This window comes from Anabrus simplex, chromosome 2 (assembly GCF_040414725.1).
Source record: "Anabrus simplex isolate iqAnaSimp1 chromosome 2, ASM4041472v1, whole genome shotgun sequence".
NCBI lineage: Eukaryota > Metazoa > Arthropoda > Insecta > Orthoptera > Tettigoniidae > Anabrus > Anabrus simplex.
The window spans coordinates 1,237,786,420-1,237,802,752 of NC_090266.1; the positions used below are offsets into that span (position 1 = coordinate 1,237,786,420).

Here is a 16,333-nt window from a genome sequence, read left to right on the forward strand (position 1 = left end):
CATTTTAATTGCACTGTTGCTTATATTTTCATGCAATATGTATGTTTATGATCACTTAGTTGGCTCAAACAGTTGGTTGCATTATTACTTTCATTCTATTAATATTCCAATACTATTCATTCTTCATTACCCTGAAAGTGAACTAACTACCTATCTTATTGGACTGCACAACCAAGCAAGTTTTCCATGGCTGCCACCTTTCCCATCCTTGTATTGCCGAAAACTTCTGATGTGTTAGTGCGACGTCAAACTACTAGCAAAGCACTATCAATATTGGTTAACAATGACATCTCCTGATCTGCACTTAGTCCATAATTCTGTTCTGTATTGGGTCATGCTGTGATCTAAGTGAAATCCTGATCTGAAAAGAATGAGAACAATATACAACTTATTAACATCTTAATTTTCTGATATGTTACCTGGTCATTTGAAGCAACTGACACAAGAGACATGTTGCCAACCATCTCCACCCACCCTGTTCCTCTCGCCAACTCTTCGTTCGTACCAGCATTTTCACCTCGGATTCCTTTCCGAAACCAAACCCGGTTATCTTGTGTTACGGCCCACACAGCATTGGTGCCAACAGAGACTTGTATTAACTTTAAGTCTTTTTCTGGAGAAGGCACTTCTGACCAAAACTCTCCTGTAAGGGTGACAATTAAAAACAATATATAAAGCCTCTTCAATTACTGTATTTATCTGCATAATAAACACACTTTTTTCAATGTTCATAACAGTGCCTAACATGAGGAAAAATCTGTAACAAAAAAAAAAAAAAAAGAGAGAAAGGGAGACATTAAGACATGCACCATCTCCAATATCAAATCAAATAATCGATAGCATCAATAGCAATACGGTCTTGACATAGTAAACCAGTATTAAATTCAAATGATGTATTAATGGTCTCAGCGCAAACAAGTCAACAACCAATTGATGACTTGCATCAGCTGCTTAACTATTTGATAAAAAACAGATGGCATACAGCATACTGTAACTTAAACTGGAAACAAAACACAGCAACAATTATTGACAAAACATTACAAACTTTTTAATACTACTATTCAGGGATGCAGTGGTGCTGGAACACGCCGGAACGGAGTCTGAAACCTACCTGGAAAGGTGGAAACACAGTCTGAAAAGCTACTTCCAATTTAACTGGCTGAAGTTTCTTTGTTTTATATTTTAAATGTCCTGCATTACTTCAAAGGACAATATGCAGAACACCAACTGCCAACTGTATTTCGACTTACCCGCTTCATAAATCTCTGGAATGTGTGATATTGATCATTACTTTAAACTTCCAAGTGTGACACAACTTTTTATTTATAAGTTAAGAGTAGCCATTTTCAGCAGTGTGAAAAGAATCAGAATTATATCATACGAAACAACAATATAGTAGGCAAGGAATAGTTAGTTATATTGAACAATACAGCACTATCACCTATGAAAATCAAAGAATAGTGTACTAATTGACTAAGAAGATATCACTACAAGTATTCCTTCTTTCTGGGGTATACATTGGTCCCACATGGGTCGTTTTTTCCCTCTACAAGTCTTGAGTGTTTATCAAGTTTATAAAAAGTTAAGTTTAATAAACAGCGAATATACATTGTGCGTAGATGAAGAGGATCTAATTCCGTTATTTTAACAAACAGAAGGACTGGGAGAAATCTGGAGAATCTACTCACAAACAAAAGGTTAGTGATGATAGCCACGTGGTTAATGTTAAGTGATTGAAGTTCAAATGCCAGTACTAGTTCTAACTGTGAGTTTAATTATTCAGCATCTATAAGTGAATGTTCGCCTTCAGATCCAAAAAGCTGGACAGCCAGCAATCAAAAAATGTCTTGGCTAGTTATAGAATCTCAGAAAATTGGTTGTAAAATATGACTTAGGAGACCAGAAATTGGTTTGAGCATTGAAAAAGAATCAAGGCTCTAATATTTCAAAAGAATGGGTGAACACTGAGGTTACATATTACAGAAGCCCAACAGTGGATCAGCAAACATCACTGAGGAAGAACATATTTTATCATAAAATGTCAAAGTCACATAGAACAATACCAGGAAAAGTTGAACTTGCAGAGAAGCAAAAATTACCACATCTAATTTGTCAACAACATAGCAAACAGCATGCGTACAGCATACAGTGCAACAAAAATTCACAGTTCTAGTAACCTAGGAATAGGAGCTACAAATTTTAGGTAAATAAAATATAATATAGTATGAGAGTATATTTTTATTTATTTCTAAAAATTACAATCTGTAACCAGTACTTCAGCGGTTACACAATACACAGTTAAAAGGGAGGAAAATAAAACAAATTACACCGTACCTTCAACCCTAGACACACAATAAACATCTGCACCAAATACACATCAACAAATATCACGTTGGACAATTTGACGACTATGAACAAGGAATGTGGAACGGGGACTGGGATCCTACCAAGGGACATAGAAATGCGAAGGTTGCAGGTTTACAGAAAAATCAACTGTAATGTCTCCAAAATGCATCTATCTTCCACAATCCATATACACAATTTACGAATACAAGTTTAGATGTTGTTTGATAAGAGCTTTGCTATTAGGTCAAGAGGTTAACTAAATTCCCCCTAGCATAATTCAAGTCCTACAATGCATTTCTGAAGGTAAGTAGGCACACGAGATACAAATACAGTTTAGAATGAAGGAAAACCTGCTTTCTAAAACATCTGAGAAAAATAATTGAAATGGGGGAAATCAGAAATATGTAAACTTGGCGCAGAGGCCAGTTCAACTTGTTCCCACACCTGAAACACTTCTGATGCGGGGCAGCGGAAAAACTAGCGTGCATCAAGTGACACGGAGTTACTAAAGGCAAACCCTGAGGGAAATACATTAAACTACAAACTACATGTTTAGCAAAACAAGGAAAGGGGAACGCCTCGAAAGCAAGCAGGCAAGCCCAGCTGAAAAGCTAAGGCATCTGAAGTAATTGAGTGGCGAGTCTGGGGGGGGGGTAGGGCAAACTCTTATATGAAAATGTAAGGGAACATTAAATATAATTTAAGGTGGAACTGAAATCAAGAGTGCTTACCCCAAGGTAGCCCATCCCAGGAGCGAGGAGTCGCCGATGTGCGTGAAAACCTTGCGCTGACGAGAGAACGAATGCTGCCTCGCTCACTTAAAAAGGGAAGACTGGCCTTGGTCCGATGATCGAGTGACCAATCAGAATGCAGGAGTTTGCCTATCGCCACCCAGACTCGCCAATCACAACTCTTTATCCAATCGCGATGTTTATACAATGTTCCCGAACATATACAGACACCAATCGCGAACTTTCCATTTTCCAGAATTAGTAAGGATATATTTCTAAAATCCACAACTGACAGGGAAAGTTTGCGTCACAACCTTTTCTGGACTGTTCCAGCTATTACAGAGCAATTATTTACAATACAGTAGTTACTTAAGTGGATAAAGTGAATACAAATAAAATATACTACAATAATATTTCACACCATACAGTTTAGGTAGTTAAATGGAATACGAGTAAAATATTCTACCACAACATTCCACATCATATAGTAAGTATTCCTTAAGAAATGGTTTACAAACAAAATATTCTACAAACACTTTCCACATCATAGAGATTCTACACAGGTCTCACAATCCTTTTCTTAATCATCGTTATCCAGTCGATTAGATTAGCTACAAGCACTAAGGTGAGTCAATGCAGTGTATTGAACCAATGAACACATTACAGAAAGAATTTTGTAAATACATTAATTTGGCTATGATTTGAATCAAAAAGAAAACCAGTACAGAAACAAGTGATTTTAAGCTGTTTTTCTGTAACTGCATTTAGGCCGAAGTATTTTTGAATCTAGTAATTTTTTAAATATAGAGCTACCCAAAACCCACAATTTAAAACCTTTCTGGACCCTTCAACTTTCGGCGTTTTTCTTAGTATGGAGACCCGTAAGAAATATTTTCAACATTAAAAATTGCGTTTCATATACAGTAACTGCAAAAAGATGCTATTCAAGGTAATAGTTGCAGCAGATTCTAAATTGTTGGTGTTTATGGATGAATCCACAACAATATTCTCAAAAACAGTTTTAACAGTACATATCCGTTCATCTCTCAGTGGTTATAAACCAACAAAGTTCGTTGGAACTGGAGTCTGCTTCTCCTGAGAGTAAGGTGAATACCCTCCTTAACTGCTTATATTCTTGTGGTTTCTCACATGAAATTTTAGCAAATATTTCAGTTGGTGTATGTAATGATGGTGCAAGTTCTAGAATGGGCAGAGAATCTTGTGTGCTGAAATTATAGAGTCTGAAGTATCCTAATATTATCATGGGACATTGTCTGTGTCATAGAATAGATCGGAGTTTTGGTAACAATGTAAACTCCGTGTCTGAAGTGAATGCATTTGAGATTTTCATGCATAAAGTCTATTCATGATACCAACTACAGGCCTGTGTAAATGGGCTAGCACTGTAAATAGCAAAATTAGGGAGAATTTTGTCTGTGCACTAGGAAGCTTCATCTCGCAGAGCTGTTGAGGCAATTGTTAAGAATTACAAAGCTCGGAATGAACACTTCCTAATGGCATCAGATGATCAGAATCACAGTTCTAAAGAGCGTTCAATGTATAAAGGTCTCTGTTCTTATATTTGTTCACAAGAGTTTGTGTTTAATCTAGCACTAAGAAGAACTGATGCTTTTTATAAAGTTTGAATAATTTCAGAGTATTTACAGAATGATTCTACTAGTCCAACTGATGTCTACAGAATAGTTCATAGAGGCATTCGAGCTATTGAAATAATGCGAAAATATCCTAGAAAATATTCGAGGACTCTGAAATTGGTATACAAATGGAAATTTTGTGTGTTGTTCCACTTTAAAAAAATATCCATTTCTGCAGTGAAAATAAAAGAGGATACATTTCTCCAGAGTCTTTCTGAGAATATAAAATCTATATTGCTGACAACAATTTCCCCCAACTGTAATTCTCGAAGTGTTGCTGCCAATACATCAGAGTTCATATCATTGATTGAACTAATCAAAGTAGCAGAACCTTCTAACATGGCCAGTAGATGTACGTACTACACTGCTTGAAGAAGAGCACAAATTTGCACAACTATGTGTAAGGTTCTGCATACCACTTGACACGGTTCGTGAAGACTTCACGGATTTCATGGACAGTAATGGCAAATGTGTGGAAGACAATTTTAATAAAGTGAAACCAGTTTTATCAACATTGCCAAAACTACTGCTGACTGTGAATGGGCATTTTTCTCTTTGAATGTCACAACATCACCAGGCACAGTCTTTTAGTTGAAATATGTTTTGTTTGATGTCTGTCAACATCTTTCTTTTTTTGCTATTGGCTTTACGTCGCACCGACACATATAGGTCTTACAGCGACAATGGGACAGGAAAGGGCTAGGAGTGGGAAGGAAGTGGCCGTGCCCTTAATTAAGGTACAGCCCCAGCACTAGCCTGGTGTGAAAATGGGAAACCACGGAAAACCATTTTCAGGGCTGCCGACAGAGGGGTTCGAACCCACCATCTCCTGAATGCTGGATACTGGCCGCACTTAAGCAACTGCAGCTATCGAGCTCGGATGTCCACGTCTTAGGGCCAACTGTTCACTTATGGGATCCATCACCTTACGTATATGAATTACTGCTGAAATATAGGACTGCTGATGACACTAGAATCAGATAGCGTCAGCTTCAAGAAAATTACAAGAATTTTTGGAAGTTCTTTCTTCAATGTGAGTGTTTGAATATTACGGCTGTTTCTAAGTAATTTTTCGTATTAAATGTTCATGACAAAGACTGTGCATCTTTTATGTTATGTTACATAGAACTCCACTAAGTTGGTATTGAACTTTTATGTGAAATACCTTCCTTTCATTTCTTCTTCTTCTTCTTCTTCTTCTTCTTCTTCTTCTTCTTCTATGACCGCATAGGATCACTTTAGTCAGTCCGTCGTTCAGGTCTCTTTGAAGGGATTGTTCGGGCTTTGCGGTCCTCCCAGTACTTCTTCAGACGCTCCGATCTTCGTGCCATTTCCTCAGTTGAAAATATGGGTGTTGTTGATTTGTTTTGTGTAAGGGTAAAGCGTAGGTTTGTATTCTTGAGATTTGTATTCAATTTAATCTTATTTGTGGTGTCTTCTGTTGTAAGGGCTATTTCCTTCAGATCCTGTCGTACTTCTCTGATCCATTTACATCCTGTTGTGGTATTTTTTGAGACGAGAATTGTGTTGTACCAGTTGTTTCAGAAGTCTCGAATCCTGCATCCTCATGATATGTCCAAAGAATCCCAGTCTCCTCTTACGCATAGTATCTGTAATGGGTTCTAGCTCTTTGTACATGACTTTGTTAGGTATTAACCGCCACTGTCCATCTTTCTGGTATTTTTTGTTGATGCAGGTTCTTCCAATCCTCCTTTCAATTTTCTGAAGTCTGTCAGTCTTTGATTGTTTATTCAGGTAAAAGTGTGTTTCTGCTGCATATGTAGCTTCCGGTTTTATAACTGTGTTGTAGTGTTTAATTTTTGTATTTATTGATAGACATTTCTTTTTGTAGATATCCCATGTTAATTTTTGTGCTTTAGCTAATCTATTTGTTCTTATTTGGATTGAAATTTTTTCATTTAGGTTATATGTTATTACTTCTCCAAGATATTTAAATTGAGTTACAATTTTGATTTTATTACCATTTGTGGTAACTTCTTTTGGTTGTGTTGGTTTTGGGGCATAATTTCAGTTTTTTCAAATGATATTTTCAGGCCAATTTTATTTGCAATGTTTTGAAGTTCTGATATCTGGATTTTTGCTTCTTTTATGTCCACTGCTAGTAATGCTAAATCGTCAGCAAAACGCAGGCAATTTGTTTTGATTTTTCGGCCAATCTTTATTTTGGGGGGACATTTCCTAAACCATTCCCTCATTACCATTTCTAGAGCACAGTTAAATAATGGTGGTGAGAGCCCATCTCCCTGCCATAGTCCAGTTTTAATTTCAAATGTCTCTGATGTTTCACCCCTAAATTCACTTTTGATTTGGTGTTAGTGAGAGTCAATTTTATCATGTTTATTAATCTGGGGTGTAGTCCAAGGTGTCTTAAAATTTTGAACAGAGATTCTCTATGGATGCAATCATAAGCTTTCTTGAAATTTACAAATGTTATCACAATATCTCTGTTTCTTCTCCTGTTATAGTCCATTATCAACTTAAGACTCATGATCTGATCAGGACAGCTCCTCCACGGTCTGAAACCTCCTTGATATTCTCTAAGTTATTTCTCAAGTTGTAAACTTATCCTATTAAGGATGATTATTGAAAATATTTTGTATGTTATGTCTAGGAGCGAGATTCCCCTGTAGTTATTAGGGTCGGTTTTGTCTCCTTTTTTGTGCAGTGGGTGAATGAGGGCTGTTGTCCAGTGTTCTGGTAGTTCTTCTTTAATCCAGATAGAGACAAGTTGTTGATGGAGGGCAACTTTTGCTGATGTTCCTGCATATTTCCAAATTTTCGCAAAGGTCTGATCTTCTCCTGGCGCTTTGTAGTTTTTTAATTTATTCAGAGCTTGGTAGATTTCCTTTACTGTGGGGGGATTGATGTTCTCTGGTGGTGTTTTTATTGGGGTGTTGGTGTCCAAATGAAGGAGTTTTGTAGGTTCCTAACAATTTACAAGCTTGTTGAAATATTTAGCCAGAATTTCTGCATTGTCGTTATTGTTATGAGCCAGCTTACCATCTTCATCCTTCATCAGTAGGGTCGGGGGTTCATATTTTTGGAGCTGTTTTCTGAAGGGTTTGTGGTAGTCCCTTGATTGAGTTTTATTAAATTCTTCTTCAATTAACTGCAGTGTCTCCTTATGTCTTTTTATTCTTCTTAAGACTTGGGTAGTTTCTTTTCTCTGTTTTACTAGACTTTGATAGGATATTTCTGTTTTCTGGGACTGATGTGATAGCCATGCCTGATGTCTTTTCTCCACTGTTTCATCACATTCACTGTTCCACCATTGGTGTTTTTTACATGGTTTAATTGGAGCCAGGTCTTCTGCAATTTGTTTAAGGTTGTGTACCAAGTCTTCAAGTTTATCTGTGATTTTTATTTTTTCAGTTGCTTTCTGGTAATTTTTGTTGTTGATTAGCTGGGTAGGATCTATTTTTCTTTTAGTTTTAAGGGCTTGCTTTTGCTGTCTCCTCTGGGGAGTGAGTTTAATTTTAATTTTGACTACGTAGCAATCTGAACCTGTGTCTGTTCCTCGGAGGACTTTTGACGTTATACAGGGTGTTTCAAAAATAGGGGGCATAATTTCAGGTGTGTACTGGTTACATGCAGACAATCAAAATAGTGCATTACAACATGTGTCCGGAAATCCTTCATTTCCGAGTTATGGCGTTCACAACACTGAACTTCACCGGAACGTTTTTCTTCCGCAGGTCACTGTCATTACAGAAGTAGTTTAAAATGAGCACCTCCTGCTTGAATACAGACCTTACATCGATGTCTTATTGACCTATGAACACGATCCCAAACGCCAGGAGTATTGCGTATGTCCTCACATGATGCCACAATTAGATTCTGAAGGGTTTCCACATCGGGCAGCGGAGACAAATATACCGATGAATTTAAATGGCCCCACAAGTAGAAAACGAGAGGTTTCAGATCAGGCGAGCGTGGAAACCAAGCAATCGGGTCACCTCTACCTATCAATCAATCAGGAAACATTCGATCCAAGTCAATGAGACATCTATGTGAGGTCTGTATTCAAGCAAGAGGTGGACATTTTGAACATCTTCTGTAATGACAATGACCTGCGAAAAGAAAACGTTCCGGTGAAGTTCAGTGTTGTGAAGGCCATAACTCGGAAACGAAGCATTTCCGGACATATGTTGTAATGAACTATTTTGATTGTCTACATATAACAAATACATACCTGAAATTATGCCCCCCATTTTTGAAACACCCTGTATATCTCTTTGTGGTGGTATTTGTCGATGCAGATGTGTTCCAGTTGCCATTCTCCTTTATTATTCTTCTTTCTGCGTTATGCCCAACTGAGGAGCGCGATTGAACTTATTTATCTGATGTCGTTGCCTTTTTCTTCTCTCAAAATCTCTTCATCTTCTTGCTGTGGCTTTTCTTGTGATCTTCTGACCAAGTTTTGTTGGTGGTAGTGAATGGATAATGTTTAAAGCGGTGATTGTTGACTAGTTTTCTGAACTTAGATCTGTCTAACACAATGTCATCTGTGATGCCTATTTCCTGAAAATCTTTTCCAACTTCGAGCAGCTAATTGTTGTTTTTTTTTTTACTTTCACTGACAGGGCTAGGTTCAGAATTCTATTGGTCAATCTCTGATTACTCATTCTGGGAATATGTCCCTAAAAGTTTTCCGTCTTTTTCTAAATGCTCCTAATTATAATCTTATTATTATTATTAATAATAATAATTAGTGCTAGTGGTAAATATGTAAACCAATTACAATTTACAAAAATATTTTAAATAACTTAACACCTGAGTTAAGCTAACATAGCATAATAATTAATAAATCTCAAGTTTTGCTATGTCTGTGCTGTACAGTTTTCTTATCCTTTTGAATTAGCATTTTCTTGAAGATGTACTTAAATGTGACAATATACCGCTGTTTAATACAACTAATTTAACCCTTTGAGACATGGTGTCCATGTTTATGGACATGGATTTTAGCCGAATATATTGGGCATCCAGATGGTTACATTGTGCTCCGAGTCATTTGTTTGGCTACCCTGATTCCTTTAGAGCAAGAATTCGTGGAAGGTTTTTCCCCTAGGCGTGAACTTGGAACTCTGAAGAAGACAAGATCGAGACTTCCTGTTTACACGTGGCTGTTAAATACTGTTGCACTTGTTGTAATCTGGTAGTGATACAGAGTTTTGTGTTAGCATATTGGAACAAATATGAAGATTATGATTTTTAAAATATTGTGTTCACTTTAGTTTTCCAAACTTTAAATATATACCCACTAAAAAGCACTTCTGAAACATGTTCACAAAAATGGACATCAAATATCTTGTATATTGTAAGACACATGATCACAAAATTGCGTTAAGTGACTAATCACACAGTAAGTGTCAATACGAAATGCCTTTTTTTCTCAAAACAATAAAAATTTACGACTGAAAGGGTTAATGCAATTACTTGGTCCAAAGCCCTTTTAAGCAACCCATTACTTGCATATTCATATTTAATTTTGTCATTTCATGAGTGAGTCTGTTTACTACTGCAACCCTGCTACTATTACAGTAAAACTGTTGTACAACTTTAATAATTCAACAAATTTCTATCCACTGAAAAAGCACCGTTTATGAATACAACTGACTACACCAGGCATTCCAACAATATTGTGTCTTAGTTTTTGACAATACTTCGTTAAAAAGAACCAATCACGATAAGTGTTTTTTAATGCATTTATTGTTTAAAACCTGAATATGAATACGACTACTTCATCCTTCATTTCTAGTCATTGCCAATACATACTACACACTGTCATCCCCTTTAAACACATAATCCTTCGCAGAACATGTACTGTGTGGTCAGCACAGCCGCTAACCTTCATTTACTAGTTTTATTGCATAATCCAATCCATCCTGTTTTAAGAACTTACTACCAGTAAGACAATTTTTGTACAAAATGAAATATATCCGTTATGCAGGTAACCTTTTCCCCAAAATTACAAGAGAAAAACTGAACTGCACCCATTATGCAGTGGCGTCTATTATGCGAATAAATATGGCATATGCATGAAAATTTGTTATTAAATATTAGACATCATATCATTAAAGTTAATCAAGTAGGTCTTACTAGTGTATTTTGTTCATGAACTTACTTTCTCTATTTTATAAATTTAATAATAATAATAATAATAATAATAATAATAATAATAATAATTGTTACAGGGATACCCGTGGAGCAGAAAGAGGTTAAAGAAGGTGCCGGAGTGAATGGGTCTATCTACAATATCAAAATTAATTTAAAATTTGAACTGAAGGTTATATTTCTAGCACTTCAAATTTAACAATTTTTCATAACACAATGAAACATCAGGTACAACGACAATCTTGAAACAAGTCAAGGAAAATACAAGACTAGTGAACTTTACAGATCCTGGGCTTCAAGCCCCTCGCTTTACAACTCCTGAGCTCCCAGCTCAAATTTACAATTCAAAAATGAGAACAAATTTAGTCAAGAGCAGAAATCCCCTAATTCAAAGAGCACTTGCTCCTAAAATTACAATATTTAGCCTTCTAGAGGCACTCTTCACAATTACAACTTGAAAAAGAGCTAACAGGCTCTCGGTTCCTTACTGCCTACTCAAGGCAACATTACATCAATCTCTGGTCTCTCAGACCACCATTTACCAATGGAACTTATTTTTACAGGGGTATTAAATACCCAACCTACTGGGCCTTCGTGGAATAAGAATAACGGGTTAAATTTATGGCCTGAACACAAAATGAATGGAGGCGTATACTTGCACTCCTAGATATGAACACTTAAAAACCTAAAGGGCTCTACGCTGATGGAACAGGGGCTATTCCCAAACTACTGAGGTGACTCATATAGAAATTACTGTAACACCTTACAGAAAAAAAATTAAAATGTTACAAAACGTAGTCACCTGAAACCAAGATGAAGGGGAGCTCGAAGGGGTAATTCACACTCTATCCCCAATGTACAGTTGAAGATTTTATGAAATTTTTACATTTTTACATTTTAGGAGAGTAGGTTACATAGTTAAAGATTCGGAACTTTCCCTCGGATTAAACTGTGGAGGTAGCAAGAAAGAATAAAGTTATGTGGCCATTACCTGTAGATGTTCTAGCTGACAATGGAAGAGGCCGCCCGCCTCCTGCTTCAGCACACACACTCAGATAGACGACAATCAATTGGCCAAGAAACGTGAAAAGCCGTAGTTTATAAATCCACATGGAAGGTTCGAGATCATTCAAGACTAAACCGCCACACCCTCTCAATTTAATTGGTTAATTTCAAAGTTACACTCCAAATCGAACAAGAAGCCTGTGATAGGTTGAAAATTAATTACAGAAATTTTTCATTGGTCAGATTCAAAACTGGCAGAAATAAAAAGGAAGTATTGCCAACCCAAAAATAAATGAACATCAATCAGTTACAAATAATTTACTACATTTACTAGATTAAAAAAAACATGATAAGCCTGTAAACATCCATTTAAAAAGAAGTTAAAGAGATTACACGGTAATAGTTAACAGTCGTTGTATTGTTATTGATTATTGTCGCTCCTCATATTCAAATATTGCATTGCTGGCTACATTATTGCAAGCTGTCCACTTCATGGCCGTATCGATGAGTATAATCAACAAATTAATCTAAAAGGCCACCTAATCGATACTTTATTTCTTTTGCCTTTGGCAAACTTAAAAATACATTAACAAACACAGTACATGTTTCGACCACTTAGTGGTCATCTTCAGCTGTATATATAAAATCTTAGATGATAACATTTAAAAGCAAGCACATTAGATCTTAAAACTATATCCCATGGGAATCTAAAAACTATTGTTCTAGATGCTTTAAATGAAATGGAAGATGGGGGGGGGGGGGGGTTGGGGGTAAGGAGATTTATGTGAACGATACTTAAATTACAGTATCGTTTACAATTGTGTTTAAAAACTTAAATGATGAAAAACATATTTAAAATATTTAAAAGCGTCTATGGTAAAATTCTTTTTGATAACATTAGGTGGCGTGAATAAAAAGTTTGTGTTTGTAATAATCTTCAGGCATTTGTGAGAAAATAATAACTTAATTAAAATTTGCGCCTGTGGTGATGTTAAACACTTTGTTTTTAATAAACATACTTTAAAATATTCTCAAGTGTCTATGGTAAGGCACTTATTCAAAAAACACTTGTGCTTGAATGAAAGTTAATGTCATATGCACCAGTCTTCAGGTATTTGTTGTTTGTATTTAATAACTTTCTTGAGTGATATTCTTGTGGTTAAAAGGCCGTGTTGACTGTTCAGCTTCCGAGAATTGCTCTTCGGAATGTGATAAAAGAAATTGTGTTAGTCGTTTAACTTGCTAAAACCCTGTGGTGGCTTCTGTTATATAAAATGGCGATCTGATTCGGGCAGCTTGCCTCGCGATCTGTAACCAGCAGGAGATCGTAATATATTAAAATATGACATATGATAAAAGTAAAAAGCTCCGAATTCTAAATAGATAGCGGGAAGATATTTGTATTCGAGATTGCGTGGCCTTGACTTACCTTATCTGGCAAATGTTTAATCCGCGTTGCCTTGGAGAACTGCCTTCGTGCACGACCTAGTGTGATAGCGGTGTGACATGGTCTGATTGTTCGTGGAATATTCCGGAGGAAGGGGAAGTAGAGTTGTGTCATCATCTAGTACGTCTTGTGAGGGGGGAGGGATTACTGGTTGTGTTTCAGTGACGTCGTGTTCGAGTATTTCATTTGTTAGTCTTGTTTGTTTACTGTTTACCATTTCCACGTATTTACCGAATTGTTCGTATAGGAGGTTTTTTCGTTCGTTTCGTTTAGATTCTGTTCCCTGTTCTCTAGTTTATCGAGAGTAATGTGGATGTTTTCTAGGTTATTCATTAAGAAGAAGAAGGTACACTCAATTTTCTAGATATTCAAACAATTCGGATAAACAACCATTTCCAGTTTAAAAATACACAGAAAACCCACTTTTACACCGACTACAATTAAAAGCGATTCTTTACATCCCACTTCACAAAAGAAATCCGCCTACTACAGTTTCGTCAACAGGGCCTTTGAAATCCCGTTAACAAATACAGACAGAAAGAAGGAACTATCTTTCATTCGTCAACAAGCCTTACATAACGGTTTCAGTTTGAAATTCATTAACAAAATCATTACCAAGTGCAAATATCAACAACAAATTAAACTAAAGCAACAATCGGAGAATGCAAAGAAATACGTTAAAATTCACCTTTAATAACCCGAGGATTTATGAAATCACGAATTTGTTTAAGAAGCACAATACCAAAATAGCGTTCTCAACCAACAACAATACAAAACACAGATTTTTTAATCACAATAAAGTCAATAAACTTAAAGATGACGAATTCCAGGAATCTGGCATTTACAAATTGACATGTACCCAGTGCAAAAAAACATACGTGGGGCAATCCGGGAGGAGCTTTTTAATTAGATATCAGGAACATGTTAATGCAGAGAAATACAGAAGATACTCTGCTATGGGAGCTCATATGAAGGAGGCAAATCACAATTTCACTAACATCAGACAAGATCTCCAAATTATCAGTAGGATTAATAAAGGAAGTTTAATGAATAACCTAGAAAACATCCACATTACTCTCGGTAAACTAGAGAACAGGGAACGGAATCTAAACGAAACGAACGAAAAAAACCTCCTATACGAACAATTCGGTAAATACGTGGAAATGGTAAACAGTAAACAAACAAGACTAACAAATGAAATACTCGAACACGACGTCACTGAAACACAACCAGTAATCCCTCCCCCCTCACAAGACGTACTAGATGACGACACAACTCTACTTCCCCTTCCTCCGGAATATTCCACGAACAATCAGACCATGTCACACCGCTATCACACTAGGGGCCGGTTCGACCACCTACTGGTAAGGTAGCGCGTAATTTGCCCTCCGCGTAAAAGGATGTTTCCGTTCGACCACCCCCAGGTAGCGCTATCGGCAGCATAAATCGTAGTTACCCGGCACGTAATTTCTAGGCCACTTCGAGGGCCCAATAAAACTTTACCTGCCGGGCAAGTTTTGAGAGTTGAACATTATTAGATGTATTTCTGGTGACATACAACCTAAATTACCTTAATATACTGAAAAAGCATGATACTGTAACAGTGGCCGATATTGTATTACAGGATCTTGAACATTAATGCTTCCCTTGTGTTGCAACGGTCACACCAGCCTCTCGCATCGGTAGCTTAGGGAACACATTTTATACGTCAAGCTTTCGTAAAGAAGCTTTAAAAGGATATAAAATCAAAATCTGTTTGGAAATAATTTCAAATTGGCTTTAATTTTCTACTTTTTCAGTTTTCAGACACGAGGTATAACTTAATGTATGTATTGTAACTGTTCAAGTGTTCTCATAGCGTAATGGCTAGTACGCTTACTTTGTAATACAAGGTATGCAGGTTCGAGTCTTTATTATGACGAATCTTTTTTATTTCCATTATTAGCGTTGTGTTAATCTGTATGCCTCTTTTCATACGTTCTTTTGTTAATAATATATTTCACTGAAATATTTAATCACAATATTATGTCTACTAGGAAATTGCTTTATATGTATGCTACGGTACTTATAGAAAGTGGTGTTATGATTAATAGCACATAGGACTGTCGCCCAGGTAGCAGATTCCCTATTAGTTGTTTACATAGTCTTCTTGTAAATTATTTCGAAGAAATTGGAAACTATTCCATTCCCGAATTCCTCTTCCTATGAATGGATATTTATCCCGATTAGTTCTTAGTACCTTCAAACTTTATCTTCATAAAGTTAAACATTAGAATGAAATGCTTTATCAATAAATGGAAGCATGTGGAATTAAATGAGGTCACAGAACTAGTTGCAAATAGACCATCGTGGAGATACGTAATCAATTCACGGAAGCCTGCAGATAGAATGCTCAAAGGCAATCAGTCCTTAAAGAAGATGTGTGTGTGTGTATATAGGCCTACGTAGGGCCTATATGGAAGCGTGTAAAAGAGAGTTAAGAACAACGGCAGGGAACGAAAATACATTTTAAAATGTAAATTAGAAATACGATGAAAACCTGCGTACCTTCTATTACGGAGCGAGCGACTTGATCAATCTACTACGAGAATACTTTTGAAAAACGCCGCCTTACATGACAGGTTATAACGGGCGTAAGAAAATGTAATCTAGAGGATTTTAATCCCAATTAGGTATTGATATTGAAGATCATAGATTAAAATCACGAAGGCTTGACATAAATCGTTATCCATAACTCTTAAGACTCCCCTTATTAGGCTTTTTGGTGATGATCAGCAAACGCAAGCACAGGGAAATAAGACAATCGAAATGAGTTTCATGCATCCGACCATAGATAGCACCACACTCGAAAGCGAGAAGTCGCTGAAAATCAGTCTAGCCAACTTCGTATATGGGTGTCTAGCTCTGGGTAGCTACCTAGCGCTTGCACGGAGGTGGTTGGACGCAAGCCAAAGTACCAGCCGATTTACACCTCCAGGGGTGCTATTCCGTACATGCCAACCGACGACGTTCGG

At 36.6% G+C, this 16,333-nt stretch overlaps 1 protein-coding gene across 5 annotated transcripts in view; it reads right to left on the bottom strand.

The window, feature by feature from the left end:
• Pex23 (peroxin 23) overlaps window positions 1–16,333 on the bottom strand; it is a 986,852-nt gene that overhangs the window by 642,443 nt on the left and 328,076 nt on the right. For all 5 annotated transcript variants that reach the window (XM_067142270.2, XM_067142269.2, XM_067142271.2 and 2 more), the window contains one exon: window positions 420–643. In XM_067142270.2, coding sequence (XP_066998371.2) covers window positions 420–643 — 224 coding nt within the window. The remainder of the gene's footprint in view (window positions 1–419; window positions 644–16,333) is intronic.